The sequence below is a fragment of the Orcinus orca genome, chromosome 14, assembly GCF_937001465.1.
Source record: "Orcinus orca chromosome 14, mOrcOrc1.1, whole genome shotgun sequence".
Taxonomy (NCBI): Eukaryota; Metazoa; Chordata; class Mammalia; order Artiodactyla; family Delphinidae; genus Orcinus; species Orcinus orca.
In genome coordinates this window covers 57,381,776-57,397,329 of record NC_064572.1, presented here as the reverse complement: position 1 = coordinate 57,397,329, position 15,554 = coordinate 57,381,776, and the positions used below count along the sequence as shown (strand labels likewise).

The following is a 15,554-nucleotide window of genomic DNA, read 5'->3' as shown; positions in this document are numbered from 1 at the left end:
GTCATGACCCGTGGCCATTCTGGAACCTCTGGCCCATTCATCTCCATCCCTTTTCAGCGTTCCCCGTCTTCCCCTTATTCTAGAGAATTCCAAACAGAGGTCAGCAGTCAGCACTGCCAACTCCTTTCATCCCAAGTGAAACTGAAATTTTATAAACAAGTAAATGTGTTTGCTATCTGATTATTAAAAATGGCTGAGCAAAAGGTGGTTAAGTGCCAATAACTAGAAGTCTGTCACTATTATATTAAGAGATTGAATGCATTTAAGAGAATTGCTTAGAGTGATTCTATTCACAGAGGCTAGTCCGATTACTCCTTTGTCCTTGCTGAGGACCAAGCACCCTCTCTGCCTAACCTGGCCTGTCTGCTTCCTGCTGGGCCCTGGGACGTAGGACCCCTCTCCCAGTCCCCAGGAGGCAGCACCCACTGTACAGGCCATGGAGCGCTTCAGGTTTTGCTACTTTCCTGGGGAACCCACCCCACCTTGTTTAACACCCTGTACTGCCTCCCTAGACCACCTTTCCCTCAGAAATATCTTAAATGAAGTGACTAAATTAAACCTCACATTATGTGGCCTACTTGGGCCTATTCAGCTGGACTCTGTTCACTTTTAAGTTTGTTAAAACAGAGGCCTGCTGTTTGTAGTTGATTAAACATAATATTTATGATTATGCCAAATTTCCTTGAATTTCTCAGAAAAAGTCAGATGAGGCCTATATGCTGACCTAAGGAACCTTTTCCAAATTGAAACTAGGCCTGAGTTTTTGAATTGCCTCTTATCCCACTTGGATGGACTTTCTTTATTCTCCTGTTTTCCTCAATAAATGATTGATTCTCAACATAATAATTTATTGATTTCTTTTTCAAGGTGCTCCTGTTGATTTTCTCTTTCTCTCAGCTAAGACAAAAAGGATTTCTGCAATCCAGTGACACTGGTACTTGCTACTTTTGAGAATGATTCTTGTTGCAACTGTTTTTCTGTACAGGAGAAAATTTTTAATTTTGCTGAGTGATTTCTGTTCTTTTAAGAGAATCACATTTAATTTCTGCTGTGTGACATGTTGCTTTCCAGTGGATGACGCCTTCTCACAGACAGTAAAGGAAATATTTGGAGGCAGTGCAGATAAGAAGAACCTAGTGGATCCTTTTGTAGAAGTTTCTTTTGCTGGAAAAAAGGTTTGTATGTGATCTAAATACAGATGCCTCTAGAAACACATTTTTAAAATGCCGTGCTTTCCTTGGAGTGATTTCTTGCTTATTCTTTGTTAAATTAGCCCCCTGATGAGCTGGGCACTGTGCAGAAACACAGATTATCTGAGTCTGAACATGCCAGACTTCTCCAGAGGTTTATTTTGGAGTGGAAAGTATACAGGACTCAAAGTATTCAGTCTTGTAAGGTTAGAATAGTGGAAGTGATTTCCCAGGTCTAAGCATTATCTTACCACTAGGCAAAGTCCCTAGCCAGCAATGATCCCTGGTAAATGTGGTGGAGGACAGCCCCCAGTACCCAGTTGCCCACTCCTGTCATGTTTCTCACCACCCATGTTCCACTGAGCTGCAGAAACTAGACAGGCAGGGGAACCCCATCCTAGTCCTCTGAAAAAACTGGGGGACTCTTGGTGTAGGAACACCTGTAACTACACTTTTACCTACAGAGATGGTCTAAGATTGGAGAGTGGGATTCCATAGTATTTAGAATAATGATGTACCATGGATAGTTCTGGGCACGAGGAAGTAGCATCTTCTAATTTGAGCCATGTGAAAGTGAGATTTGGCAAACTACACACACAGACTGGCTTATGTCCTAGGAGAGTCAGTGGGAGATGGCAGAAAAGTTCTCAGTTCTGGAGCTAAATGAGGCCAGATTTAAATTCAGCCTTGACCCCTGTCCATAGGGAGTGAAGGCAAATTCCTTAACCTCTGAGTCTCAGTTTCCTGAGCTATATGTGAGGGTGATGATAATCTCATAGGATTGTTGAGTTAGTTAATTCGGGAATTAAACAGTGTAAGCCTACTAAGTATCAGATGCTGCCCCACGAGCTGGGGAGAAAGAAGTGAGCGAGACAGTTGAGCGAGACAGTCTTTGCACTCCTGGAGCTTACTTTGTAACAGAAGGGACAACAATAAACAAGCAAATGAGAAGTTGCGTAATTTCAGTTAGTGCTAAGTACTCCGCAGAAAATAAAGCCGCAGACAAGAAGTGATGGGTGGGGTGTTGGAGGCGTATCCGGCTAGGTTATCAAGTGGGACACCTTGGAGGAAGTGACATTTGAGCAGAGGCCTGGATAATGCAGACATATTGGGGGGGGGGGGGCTTCCAGGCAGAAGGAAGAGCAGATGTAAAGGCCCCAAGGAGGATACACATTTGCAGCAAAAGAATGCCAACATGACTGGAGTGGAGCGAGCAAGGGACGAAACTGAGATGAGCTCAAAGAGGTGGGGTGAGGGGGGCAGGCAGAATATGAATCAGGACTGCAAGTATACCTGGGGAGCTGATGGAAGATGCTACAGAGGAGTGACGTGAAAGTGAGGAGGCAGGAGAGGAAGTGCGGATCCAGATGGGGACCAGCCGCAGGCATCCAGGGGAAGATGGGATGACAATAGGCGTGTCAGCATTTACTAATGGATTGGATGAGGCACGTGAAGGGAAGAGACGGGTTGTGGCTGACTCTGGTTCAAGCCTGAACACCCTTGTGAACCGCAGTGGAAAGAGCAGCCAGTTTGGGGAGCAGGGAGAAGGGCTGGTGGGCAGGATCAGAAGATCTGTTCGGACGTGTTAGTGTAGAGATGCTTATTAGATAGCATGTAACAAGTGCTCACTAAATGTTAACTCTTGCATCATTACACGAATCCAATGTTAGTAATCTGGCAATTGAAAATTAGCTTTTTGTGCATAGAAGAAGCAAAGATCAATGTTAAACCCGTGTCATAATTTACCAAATTTTTATCAAGAAAAATAAACTTTAACGAGGATACCAAGTCTATAACTTATAAGTAAACTGCTAGAGTCATAATCCAGTATGCATATATTGTAAACTTTTCGAAATTAGAAACTTGAATACCTACTGTTTTGTTTTGATAATTTTACAGGTTTGCACAAATATAATTGAGAAAAATGCAAACCCTGAGTGGAATCAAGTCGTCAATCTTCAGATCAAGGTTTGACTTTCTTTTCTTTTAGAAAAAAGTAAGAATACTTTAATTGTTACTGAATAAGTTGAGAAATAACTACTTTTTTTTTTCTGTTTCTCTTTAACAGTTTCCTTCAGTGTGTGAAAAAATAAAACTAACAATATATGACTGGTGAGTTAAAAAGGACTTGTTGTCTAATTCAAAATTAAAGAATTAAATATTTGGATATTGAGAAATATTACTTCAGATGGTCTAACTCTTATTTTTAGGGACATTTGCTTTTTCTTTCAGAGGGAAGGGGTACACTGCTCCTGGAATTGGGTGTTTTCTTTAAAAATAATAATAGTGGCTGTTACAGAAAAGCTTTGGATATCTTGGTTCAACTGCTCACAAACAAAAGGAAGGAAAAATGATCTGAATATAAGACAAGAAATCGAGATAAGAAATGAAGGCTTTACATACCATTAGGCTGTCCAAAATAGACTTCAGAAATGGAGTAAACTATTTCTTGGGAAGAATCACCAAAACATTCTGAGAGCTATTCTTTGTTATCGTTAGAAAGGAAGGTAGACAGAGCTCCCTGTTTGAATGCAAAGAAAATTCATTGAACTTTTTTGATGGACTTTGTACTAGACCAGCATCCTAGCAATTATTGGCCATAATGAGGCCATTCTTGGGTATGTTCTAGTCGGATGAGGCATTCAATCGACAGCCCTTAGCTCCCTGAGAGTAGAAATGGTAAATAGCATCATCATTGGCACCGGCATCATTATCACCACCACCACCACCACCACCACCACCACCACCACCACCACCACCACCACCACCATCACCACCATCATCATCATCATTATCATCATCATCATCATCATCATCAATGTTTATTATGATGTTAGCTGCTGTGTTTTGAGCACCGCTAAGTGCCAGGTGCTGTGCCTCTTGCCTTCCCTACATTATTCCATTTAGTCTTTAGAGTAACCCTATGGAATAGAGACTATGATTAATTCATTTTACAGACAAAGACTCTGAGGCTCAGAGAAGTCAGGTGACTTACCCACAGTCACACAGATAGTTAGAGACCCAGTTGGGTCCCTGTCCTGTCTGGCCCTAGTTTTTCCTTTGGCTAAATGTATTTGACTTTCATGTTCGTACCCTCTTGGCACTATGGCAACAAGGCACTTTGGGAAGAGGGGAGAAGGCTTTCTTTATTCAGTAACTACATCACAGTTCGTTGAGGGTTGTGAAGAGGCCTGAGGCCAAAATGCCCCTTCCGATGAGCGTGAGCTCATTTTAAGTTACTTGGGACCCCTAGTCGACACTCTGAAGGTGCTCCAGGGGCCTCAGGAACTGTCAGGAGTGTGGGCTTGGACCCTACACAGATCAGGTAACCACTCTGGCCTACAGACTCTGCAGTGGGCTGATTGCTAGCTGAGCCATCCCAGAGTTGCCCGTGGTCACAACAAATGGTGGGGTTTTTCCCTGACCTAGTCTGCCCTCTCCAAAGCAATAGTAGACTAGGATGTGCAGAGAGACCCTGTTTATCTGGGGGAATCCTTGGATCCAGATCTTTGGTTACATACCCTGTAGGGTATTTACACAACTGAGGGAAAGCTAAGGATTCTTTAACTGTAGTCCAGACTCTTCTGGACGGACAGACAGGATGCAAGGCCCACGCATGTAGCTTACTACCTAAAAATAATTTTTTCTCCTGTATACTGTGTTTAATTAGTCACTTTCTATAACCTAATATTATACTATATAATGTATAATATTTTATATAACATATAATATTACTATAATATACATAATAATATAGTATAAGCTTTCCTCAAAATACTGAATGCAACTTTCTTCCCCCCCATGGGGTCCTAAGCTTTAGAGTGGGTGTGACACTAGATGGAATAAAGAAGAGAAGGAATTAAACAGAGGATGTTATCAATATAAACCTTGTGTGTTACATGTACTGTGTGCCCAGCTATAGACCATTTCATGTTAGGCTCACAGGCTCTCTAAGATACTCACAGAAATATACACGGTTGTAGGTACTTGTAGTGGGCAAACTTATCCCAACCATATAGATAAGATTTAGGTTATAGGCAAGCAAATAAAGTCAGAAAAATAGCATCTATCACACAGTAGATGTTCAAGAAATGTTTGAATTGAAAGGGAATTTTTTTCCCTATGAAGCACCCTTAGAAATAGCCCACTGTCGTTGTTAAACCGTCATAGTAGCCAGTATGAACATGATAAAATAAGATACATGCACTTATTCTATGTAATGAGATTTTTTTTGGGGGGGGGGGGTTGGTTCGCGGGCCTCTCACTGTTGCGGCCTCTCCCGCTGCGGAGCACAGGCTCCGGACGCGCAGGCCCAGCGGCCATGGCTCACAGGCCCAGCCACTCCGCGGCACGTGGGATCCTCCCAGACCGGGGCACAAACCCATGTCCCCTGCATCGGCAGGCGGACTCTCAACCACTGCGCCACCAGGGAAGCCCCGTAATGAGATTTTTATTACCCTCATCATGTTATGTGCCTGCAACTGATCCATTCACTTTATGACAATGGTACTGAGTGTGGCCATAGGCAAATCCCTTGACCTCTGTACAAATCTCAGTTTCCATAACTGAAATGAGTTGTCCGACTAGATCAATCTTTCTCAGAGGGTGCTTGGGGGACCATTTGCATCAGAATGGTCTCAAAAGTAAGAATCAATAAAGCCTCACTTTACTGAGTAAAGTGAGAGAATTTGAGACAAGGAGATGAGAGGTGGTATGGGATGCAGGGGTGGGGAGTGGTGGTGGTTTCCAAGTGGTTTTAAAGTACGGTAAAGCTTGAGGCCCACTGGACAGGAAGATTTCTGAGGTCTAGCGTCTTTTCCAGCTCTCTCTTATTATTGTTGAAACGAAGATACGTCTTCATAGGTGGAGGTCTTAACCTGTTCTTTTATACACAGGGACCGTATTACCAAAAATGATGTCATTGGGACAACATATCTGCACCTCTCTAAAATTGCTGCCTCTGGTGGGGAAGTGGAAGGTGAGTCACACAGCAGAGCAGGAACGAGACAGGGCGGAGAACTTCTGGAGAAGGAATGAACTGGGGTAGCCACCTGGCAATGGACTTGGTTTCTGAGAAGCCAAATGTGATGAGCCTAGTGAACCATTTCAGTGATGTTTTGATGGTGGCCAGCAAAACAATTGATTAGTAATTAATAATTGAGGTAACTCTCAATTATCTGAGTTAAAAAAATTTTTGCTTTCATGCTTCAATCCAAAAACTCTTTCCCAGTACCTGCTTTACAAATTTTTGAGCGTCAATACGGAGGGTACCTTTTGTTTTTAAGAGTGGCATTGACACCAGTCCACCCAAATATAAAACAATGTTCCCTTCTTTACTGACTTCCTTGGCAGGAACAAGGTCAAATGGCACTGAACCATGTACTGTCCACTCCGGATAATGTGCATTTTGTTTTTATGCCTTTTATGCTAACAAGCATTGATAACCAATATACCTTTTGTTGTTTTTCATACTGAGAACTAATTGCCTATACTTGGCATTATGGTCTGAAATTGTAATAGGGAATGAAGGAGATAAATTAAGACGGTAAGAAAAAATTTAGTGTTAACACATTAATAATACGAGCAGCTTATTGTCTGTTACCAAAATAAAATTCTTGTAAATACCAGTAGATTAAACACATTGAGTAAAGTGAGAGAATTTGAGACAGAATTTTGTTTTAGGAAACCTAAGGGTCCTCTCATCCTTATCTTGTTTAAGAGAGGACTTTATATGTTTTTAAAAAGATTCTGTAAGCCAAGCAATAGATAGTATGACCAAGAACCTGGAACATCATAGAGATTTGATGAAGAAGATATAGATTTCCTCTCTCAAGAAGAAGGAAAAAAAAAGGCATTAGAAATTCCAAGAAAAATAAAGAGCTGAACCAAGAAGATAATAGTCCAAATATAAAGTCAGGTGTAGCATTATTTTAAGCAAATGATAGAAGGTGAGAAAGAGATTCCATCTAAACATTCTCTGCTAAGTGGCATAGGGGACCATGCTGCTGGACCTGTACAAAGGAATGGAATTACAACTCTCCTTTTCTCTGCAGAGAACAATACTTAATATAATGTGTTGTTATAATGTGAACACTATTAATTGTTTAAAAAATTTTTTTGTTAAACCTGTAGTCAAGGCTCTAAACAGAACGTGAATGTCATCACCTCTTACAATGTAAAAGTACAGAAGATAGAGCTTAGAAGTGAAAAAAGGAAGGGGAGAGGTAGGGAAGGGTAGGCATGCTATTAGCCTCTTTTTATCAAGTGAGGGATGCAGATGTAAAGGTTAGATTAAATCATTGGTTAGATAAAAAATTGGTTAAAGACTAGATTAAATTTATTGGTTAAAGGCAACCAATGGAGTAATTAAAATCATGCTATAACTATATGGGAGGGAGGGTAAAAATTACTTAAATTCATTTAATTTAGCAGAAAGTCATTAAATAATTACCTAAAAATAATTATTCAAGAAATAGTGGAATAAGCATTTTTCTTAGTGACATGGTGGTTAACATCCAGCACAAGTGAAGATGAATAGTTACGAAGAGTGTCAGCCCCTGTCTCTGATGCCTTCTCTCATGCAGGCCCTGCGGACAGTCCGTAACAGGGTCTCAAAATAACAATGGGCAGCCGCCAACCTCCCCACCCTGGAAGAAACAGAGAATGTACCTTAAACTATAAACCTTTGCTCACGCAGCCTTAGGCTAAATTAACTTGGATTATCTGGTCTTAGTCCCAACTAAATTAGACACAGGACAAGTAAGTGTTTTATTAAAATCATGAAATGTTGGTAAATTCCCCAGGCGTCCTTTGATGGTGGGAAGCTACTTCTCTGATGCTTCACTGCCTTGGGGCTGACGAGATTGGGTTATTTCATGCGTGATGGTGCTGCCAGGTGCCACAGAAGTCTTGAGCCATTTTGTTTTCAACCAGTGACATTTGTGTACATTACAAAAGGGTGATGTGATTTGAGTCTGGATTTGGGATTTTTCTGGTGTTGCTAAACCACTTGCCTAGCATTGGATTTGATTAACTTTTTCACTGTCTCTTTTATAAAGTCCGTGTTTCTCTTGTTTAACGAACCATATTTTTACTACGTAGATTTCTCATCTTCGGGATCTGGGGCTGCATCATATACAGGTTTATGCTTTGTAATTTTGCTATCTTCTAGATCTTTCTGTTTACTATTATCTTATTAAGAACTTATCAATTGATTGCCTTTAGCTTTTAGCTTTTTTTTTTTTTTTTTTTTACGTTTTGCTGTCTTAAAAGTAGTTTTGCTACAGTAACAATTTTTGTATTAGTATTGTATGGTTGTCCTGCAAAGCTAAGTTTAAACAAATGTGCTAACCAGGCTTTGCTACATGCCTGTGTTTTCACCTAGATGCATACCATCCTGGCTTCATTGTAAATAATTGTATAACACTTTTTTGTTATTGTTGTTTACGGTTTTCATCTTCCAACTATTCAGGATCATAACATGTCCTTGGGTTTGCACAGCACTCGCCATTCTTTGCAAGTTTGCTCAGTGCTCTCACACTTGACCTTACAACCCTGTCAGGGCAGATGTTGTTACCCTAATAGATGAAGACTTTGTGATTTAGAGACATTTGTTTTCTTTCAAATAAACATGATAATCCCTGCCATGCTAACCACCCAAGGTTGTAGTGAGAGGGAAAAGAGATACTGCATGTAAGAAAGTTTGCAAACTGTGCAAAATTAAGGTTTTATCATGTGCCTTTATGTTATTGGCACAATGACTCATTCGTATTTGTTTTTAAAAATCAATCTCATTATCTTATAATCAGACTTTATGTGAATATTAAGTAGTTCTTAGGTTTGTAACAAACTTGGCAGATTTGGTCACACTTCACTCCTTCATTCATTTGTTTAACCAATCAAAAAATATTTATGTTGTAGTACTCCAAGACAGAACAAGGACTGGGTGCTTAGGGAGTCAGAATAAAACATGCTTGAATCTTACCCCACCTACCAAAGGAACTTACAGTGTAGTCACAGAGATGAGCAGCTATTTAAGGGTCAAAAATTAAAATATAAAATGATAACTTAATAGAAGTTCAAAATGCAAAGGAGCCTCAGAAAGGTGGAAAAGATTGCAAACTACACGTGTATATAGTTTGCTCAACTGTTTATTAATCGGCATTCTGCTCACCTGCTACTTCACATTTATCTTTCTGCCTTAGTTTTAAGCACAGAGCTGGAAAAGGGCCATAGACGTCATCTGGTCAACTTCTCATCCATAAAGGAATTGTTTTGACCGTATCCTGAAAGATAGGCTGAAGTCTTGGCCTTAACATTTCCTCTGTCCCCAGTGCAGTCTGTCCCATTGTTTGACACCACTAATTCATAGAAAGATCTTCCTTACTTTGAGTGAACCAAAGCTGGCTTCCTTGTAGCTCCCAACAGCGGTCCTTTCCCTGCTTTTGGAAGCAAGTCCATCCCTCCTCCATATGGGAGCCACTCAGATGGCTGGTGGCAGCTCCTATTATACATCCCCATCTTCACCTGCAGTCTCCCTTTGACAACGCTATTTGCTTACATTGCCTGCAGTGCCCCTCCTTGGGGAGTAGCTCTTGCTAAGACCAGGTAGCAGAAATACGGAGCATATTGGACCCTCATCAGAGATAGAATGTCATGAATGGAGACTTCACATTGCTTATGAATATCATACAGTCATAACCGTAGGCAGACAGTTCATTGTTATATGTAAAAATTTTAAATGTCTTGTATTTTAAAAATCATCTGCCAGATTTATACTAACTACTTGAGACTACATGATATTTTTGGAGAACAAATAAAATTAATCTGATATACATCATTTAAATGACTTCCCAAAACAATTATAATCGTTACCCCAGTTGCCAATGACATGTTTACTACAGTGCCAATTATAAACTTGCAAAAAATGTGAAGATCAACTTCTTATTCTTTCATTTGAATAGCATCATCTTTTTGTAAGAATAACATAAGTTTACCTGAACTCCCCCCGAAAATGTTTTTTATTTAATGTTTTATAGCAATAAGATAAGGGAAATATGTCAGTTCTCACAAGTGTTTACAATTTGCACTAATACAACTAACTCACAAAATGGAGGAAAACAGTCTCACCCAGCTAACTAATAACTAATATTTATTTCAACCGATTGAGTGTTAAAAGTCTAAAATACTAATGATGATGTTATCTCTCAGCAAATACAGGAGAAACAGAGGTGGGCTTTGTTCCAACGTTTGGACCTTGTTATCTGAACCTTTATGGAAGCCCCAGAGAGTACACGGGATTCCCAGATCCCTATGATGAGCTAAATACTGGAAAGGTTAGTTCTTCAATTAAGGTTTGTTATTAATGAGCACCGATTAATGCGATTCCTTCTTCTAATGGTTATTAATCAAGTCTCATTTAGGGGACACCCCCCCACCCCCAGAGACCCACCAGATGACTGATCAACTGTTGAAGGATGGAAGTCTCATGCCCCTCAAGTCCTAGAATGCAAGAATAGGAAAGGATCCTGGAGATCATCTAATGTGGCAATTGCAAATGCATAGCATGGCCATTCCCCCATCCTAGACTTAAGGCAGATGTCGGTAATCAATGTTGGCTCTTTCCAAAAAGCAAATGTGCTACCTTAGAATTCCATTCAATGCCATGTTCTAGGAATTTGCCAAAAGACTGGAGGTGACATGCTTGACATTGCTATCCCTGATCCGATCCAACCTCTTCATTTTATAGACAAGGACATGGAGACCCAGAGATGGGAAGTGGTCGTTCCACCACATTAGAAGCCCAAGTACTGTCAGTTAGTTAGCTCCCAAAGCCCACGAAAAGAGCGAGGGTATAGAGAAAGCCCTGGGGATGGGGGTGGGGGTGGAGGTGGAAGCTTTCACTTCCTCTCCAGAGTGCTCTGTTGTCAACACTGCTTGGTATATTGGGAGGAGTAGCCACAATTAATACTCACACTCAGCCGCACCCAGAACATCTTCCTCTTTTATTTCCTGGCTACTCTGAGACTTGCCCTGGTTGCCAACATGGCAACCTCCCTTTTCTGAGGAAAGGAGCAAAGTTAATGCAGATAAATGCAGAGCTGAAGTTGGGTGAGGGAGACTTCGAGCCCCTTCCACTCCCACCCCAGCATCTGGGAACCCTTTCTGGATCCGAGCATGACTCGAAAGCCCCTGACACCAGCCGTGACTAAGATCCCTTTCGGCCCCGGCTCTCTTTGGGATCCTTCCTGAAGTCGTTGGCTCTTCTTTCAGATACCAAAGACCAGCTGAGAGAGTTGCTGACTGATTCATTTTGGGAAGGAGAAACTTAATGTTGTAGCTGGATGAGCCCAAACAGAGGGACAGATCTTTTCACTGTTGTTCGTGCCTAGAAGAATAATCCTGTGCTGTTGCCTTTCAGGGGGAAGGAGTAGCCTACAGAGGCAGAATCTTGGTTGAATTAAGCACTTTACTTGAAAAGACACCCCCAGATAAAAAGCTTGAGCCCATTTCAAATGATGACCTGCTGGTTGTTGAGGTAAATGTTGGAGTGTGGACTGTGTGTGGTATGGAAAGGGTGTTACAGAGGGTTGGAGGTGGGATGGTTAGTGCTGGCCTGCCTGAGCCAGCAGGCCTGAAGGGGGGCATCCAGGGGCTGAAGGGTCGGCTGTGGCAGAGGTGGAGAGACGGGAGTCATAGCAAGTGCCACTCCACACCCTCTTGGTCTATCTACCACAGCCCTATGGGGGTGATGAGACTTGCTTTATCTTTGAGATGTTACTACCCTACTGAAAACCAGCAAGAGCAGTGATACCCCCAAATTGAATGGCCTGTTTGCTAACTGGGCTTGGGTGTGTCGTGGGGAGGAGGCCACAAGAGCCGTTCCAAATGATATAGCAGCCACCACTAGTCACTTCCATTTTCAGAAGTAATTGCCTTGTCTCAGGCTTCCCAGCATGTGAGGACGTGTTTATATTAATGCCCACGTTACAGCAGCTCTGAGACGCCACTCCTCCTCGAAGACAGGAAGTCTTCTGAGTTCACCTTACCAACTATTTCTTGTTCTTTCTTTATTTTTTTAAATTTTTATTGAAGTATGGTTGATTTACAACGTCATGCTAGTTTTCAGGTGTACAGCACAGTTATTCAGTTATATATATATATATACACATACATATATATATATATTCTTTTTCAGATTCTTTTCCCTTATAGGTTATTACAAAATATTGAGTATAGTTCCCTGTGCTATACAGTGGGTCCTTGTTTCTTTTTCTTTTTTTAAAATCAGCTCTTTCCCCACTATGGAGACAACTTATGCATAACATCCATGATTCTTATGGCAAAGAGCCACAGATGTAGTGTTTTCCTAGTAAATTCAAATGTCAGTGTAATTAATTCAAGGCAATAAATACAAAAAAAAAGAATATTCTTATCATGAAACAGTTAAGTGCTTAATTTTTTCCCTTGTCAGTTAATTGACATCTGCAGTACAGATTCGTTAGCGTGTGTGTTGTGTGTGATGGACAGCCCGACATTAAATTAACCTCGTCTCTGCTGCTCACTGAATTGTTTCTGGCACATCCTATACCATTATTATGACTGTTGTTTTTTCTTTTTGATAAATCATGCTAGTTTATTTTACTTTTGAACTTTAAAAAAATTGACATGTGACATATAACATTGTGTAAATTTAAGGTGTACAGTGTGTTGATTTGGTGCATTTATATATTGCAGTATGAGTACCACCCTACTGTTAGCTAACACTTCTGTCATGTCACAGAACTATCACGTTGCGTGGTGAGAACTTTTAAGATCTAGTCTCTTAGCAACTTTAAAGTATTGATATATAATACAGTATTATGGACTGTGACCACAGTGATGTGCATTAGATTTCCAGAACTTACTCATCTTCTAACTGCAAGTCTGTACCCTTTGACCAGCATCTCCTCAATTCCCCCAACCCCTAGTAATGACCATTCTACTTTCTGCTTCTATGAATTCAGCTTTTTTAGATTCCACATATATGTGATATAGCACAGTATTTATCTTTCTCAGTCTGACTTATCTCACTTAGCATAATGCCCTCCAGGTCTATCCGTGTTGTCGGGAAATAGAGGATTTCCTTCTTTCTTGTGGCTGAATAATACTCCCTTATTTTATATATAGACACATACATACCACCTCTTCTCCAGCTATTTCTAAGAATCCTGGGTTGGTCCTTACATGTTCCAGAAATCTGAATTGTTTGCCAGCTAACTGATGCCCCCCTGCCTATGGCCTCTCCTTGCAGGTTCCCCCACCCCAACCTACCCCTCTCCCCTGCCCAAAAGGCTTCCTCAGGCTGCTGCCCTCCCCTTACTTACCCTGCATTCCAAGAAGGGTTCATGTTGTGGGACCATGCAGTGTAAATGAATATTGGTTTGTTTTTTTACTTGTTAAAGAGACACTGAGTCAAAAGCAACAGGTTCGTCCAGTCAGCAGGGTCCTGGCCTGAGTCTATCCACTCCACAGCACCATCACCTCTGAAGTCCAGGAATCATAATAGATCTTAAGGACAAGTTAAGAAAAAGGGAAAAGAGGAGCAGGTAGGGGGAGAGGTGGAGTAGCTTACGTACTATTTACTGCCAGGATCATGCCAGAGAACGGCTAGAAACCACCCAAAGGCCTCCATGGAAACGCATGGGTCATTCTGGCCTTGAGTAGTTACCGATGGCTCTTGAAGATTCAGTTGGAATTGCGGTTAGGCAGAAATGTGGTTTCTCAGCAATCACATTGCCTCCTTGTTCCATCACCAGAACACAATTTAAGTCCACGACCCTTCTCTTTGCTCTAAACATTAATAATAGAGTGGAGAAGGGGAAGGGAAAGGAAGAAGCCCAGCAAAGTGTAAAGGAAAAGCTCTTTAGCTACTAGAATGCAAAACCAAATTAGTTTTCTTTACTCCAAATAATTAAACACATACAGGTAAAGAAGCTTATGTCATAAAGTTAATTAAAATAAAAGCAAAATACAGAAACAAAGAACCAATGATATTTACTGCCCACGGTATATGTCAACAATATGAAAGAATAGCTTTTTAAAACTGAAATACAAAACTGAATTAGTTTTCTTTGCTCCAAATAATTAAACCCAGAATGGTTTGTGTCACAAATGTAATAAAAACAGAAATGAATTATATAAACCAAAACCCCAACAAAGTTAAAAGGCAGGAAAGGAGCTGAGATGCCGAGGGTAAACCCACAGTTCAAGCAACCAGGAGTCCAGGAAGAGAGTGAGATGAGCAGATCTGTGCAGCTGCTGAGAGGATTTCGTGAGAGTGGCCAGTCTAGAAGGTGATCATGACCCTTGCCCAACTTAAAAAGATCCCGTGACCTGGTCATATGCAAGTAATGAAACTTTCTGGTAAAGTTGAAGAGGCTTCGACAAAAGGGCAACTTGGTCCTTGTGAAATAATAGAATATATATATCTGTCTCTGGTTCCTGGCACAGAGCTCCTAAAACCCCTGTAATTTCCTAAGTGATAAGAGCACTTGTGAGCATCTTTTGTTCTGATATTTGGTCTTCGACCCTGGTTCCTAACACAGAGCTCCTAAGTCCCTTAGCTTTCCTGGGTGATAAGAAAGTCTTTTGTTCTAATGAGGTGACTTGGTGGACTCCGGGATGGGGGCAGGTCACCAAGCCATGGTTAGAAGCTGGAACTTTCAGCCCAACCCCCCATTGTTCTTCAGAGAGGGGCTGGAAATTGGGTTAATGGTTGATCATGCCTACATGATAAAAGCCTCATAGAATCCCCAAGGTACGGGTTTCAGGGAGCTTCCGCGTTGGTGAACTCATGGAAGTACTGGGAGAGTGGTGTGTGTGGAGAGAGCGTGGAAGCTCTGCGCCTCTTCCCACAAACCTTGCCCTATGCATCTCTTCCATCTGGATGTTCATCTGCATCCTTTATCATATCCTTTTATATTAACCCATAAACAGTAAGTAAACTGTTTTCCTGAGTTTTATGAGCTGCTCTAGCAAATTAATCTAACCTGAAGAGGGGATTGTGGGAACCTCCAATTTATGGCTAATGGGTCAAAAGGGCAGGTGAAGTGGGTAGGGCAGTTTTGTGGGACTGAGCCCTTAACCTGTGGGATCTGATATTATCTCCAGGTGGACAGTGTCAACATTGAGTTAAATTGTAGGATACCTAGCTGGTGTGGCAGAATTGCTCAGTGTGGGAATATCCTCCCCACATCTGGCGTCAGAAGTATTGACAGTGTAATCGTAGTGTGAGAGTAAAGGAGACACACAGGAGGAAGAGTGAGTTTTTCCTACTCAGTTGCCAAAGAGCCCAAAGCTCCCCCATGTCCCTAGAGCAGAAGT

At 41.3% G+C, this 15,554-nt stretch overlaps 1 protein-coding gene across 6 annotated transcripts in view; it reads left to right on the top strand.

Annotated features, from left to right (window-relative positions):
• The window catches only part of MYOF (myoferlin), a 155,567-nt gene that overhangs the window by 62,387 nt on the left and 77,626 nt on the right, over positions 1-15,554 (top strand). For 5 of the 6 annotated variants that reach the window (XM_049696671.1, XM_049696672.1, XM_004279409.4 and 2 more), the window contains exons 13-19: positions 1,072-1,175; positions 3,090-3,158; positions 3,259-3,302; positions 6,086-6,168; positions 8,292-8,330; positions 10,401-10,525; positions 11,611-11,727. In XM_049696671.1, the coding sequence (XP_049552628.1) occupies positions 1,072-1,175; positions 3,090-3,158; positions 3,259-3,302; positions 6,086-6,168; positions 8,292-8,330; positions 10,401-10,525; positions 11,611-11,727 (581 nt within the window). The remainder of the gene's footprint in view (positions 1-1,071; positions 1,176-3,089; positions 3,159-3,258; positions 3,303-6,085; positions 6,169-8,291; positions 8,331-10,400; positions 10,526-11,610; positions 11,728-15,554) is intronic. The other variant, XM_004279410.3, reaches the window with a different exon arrangement.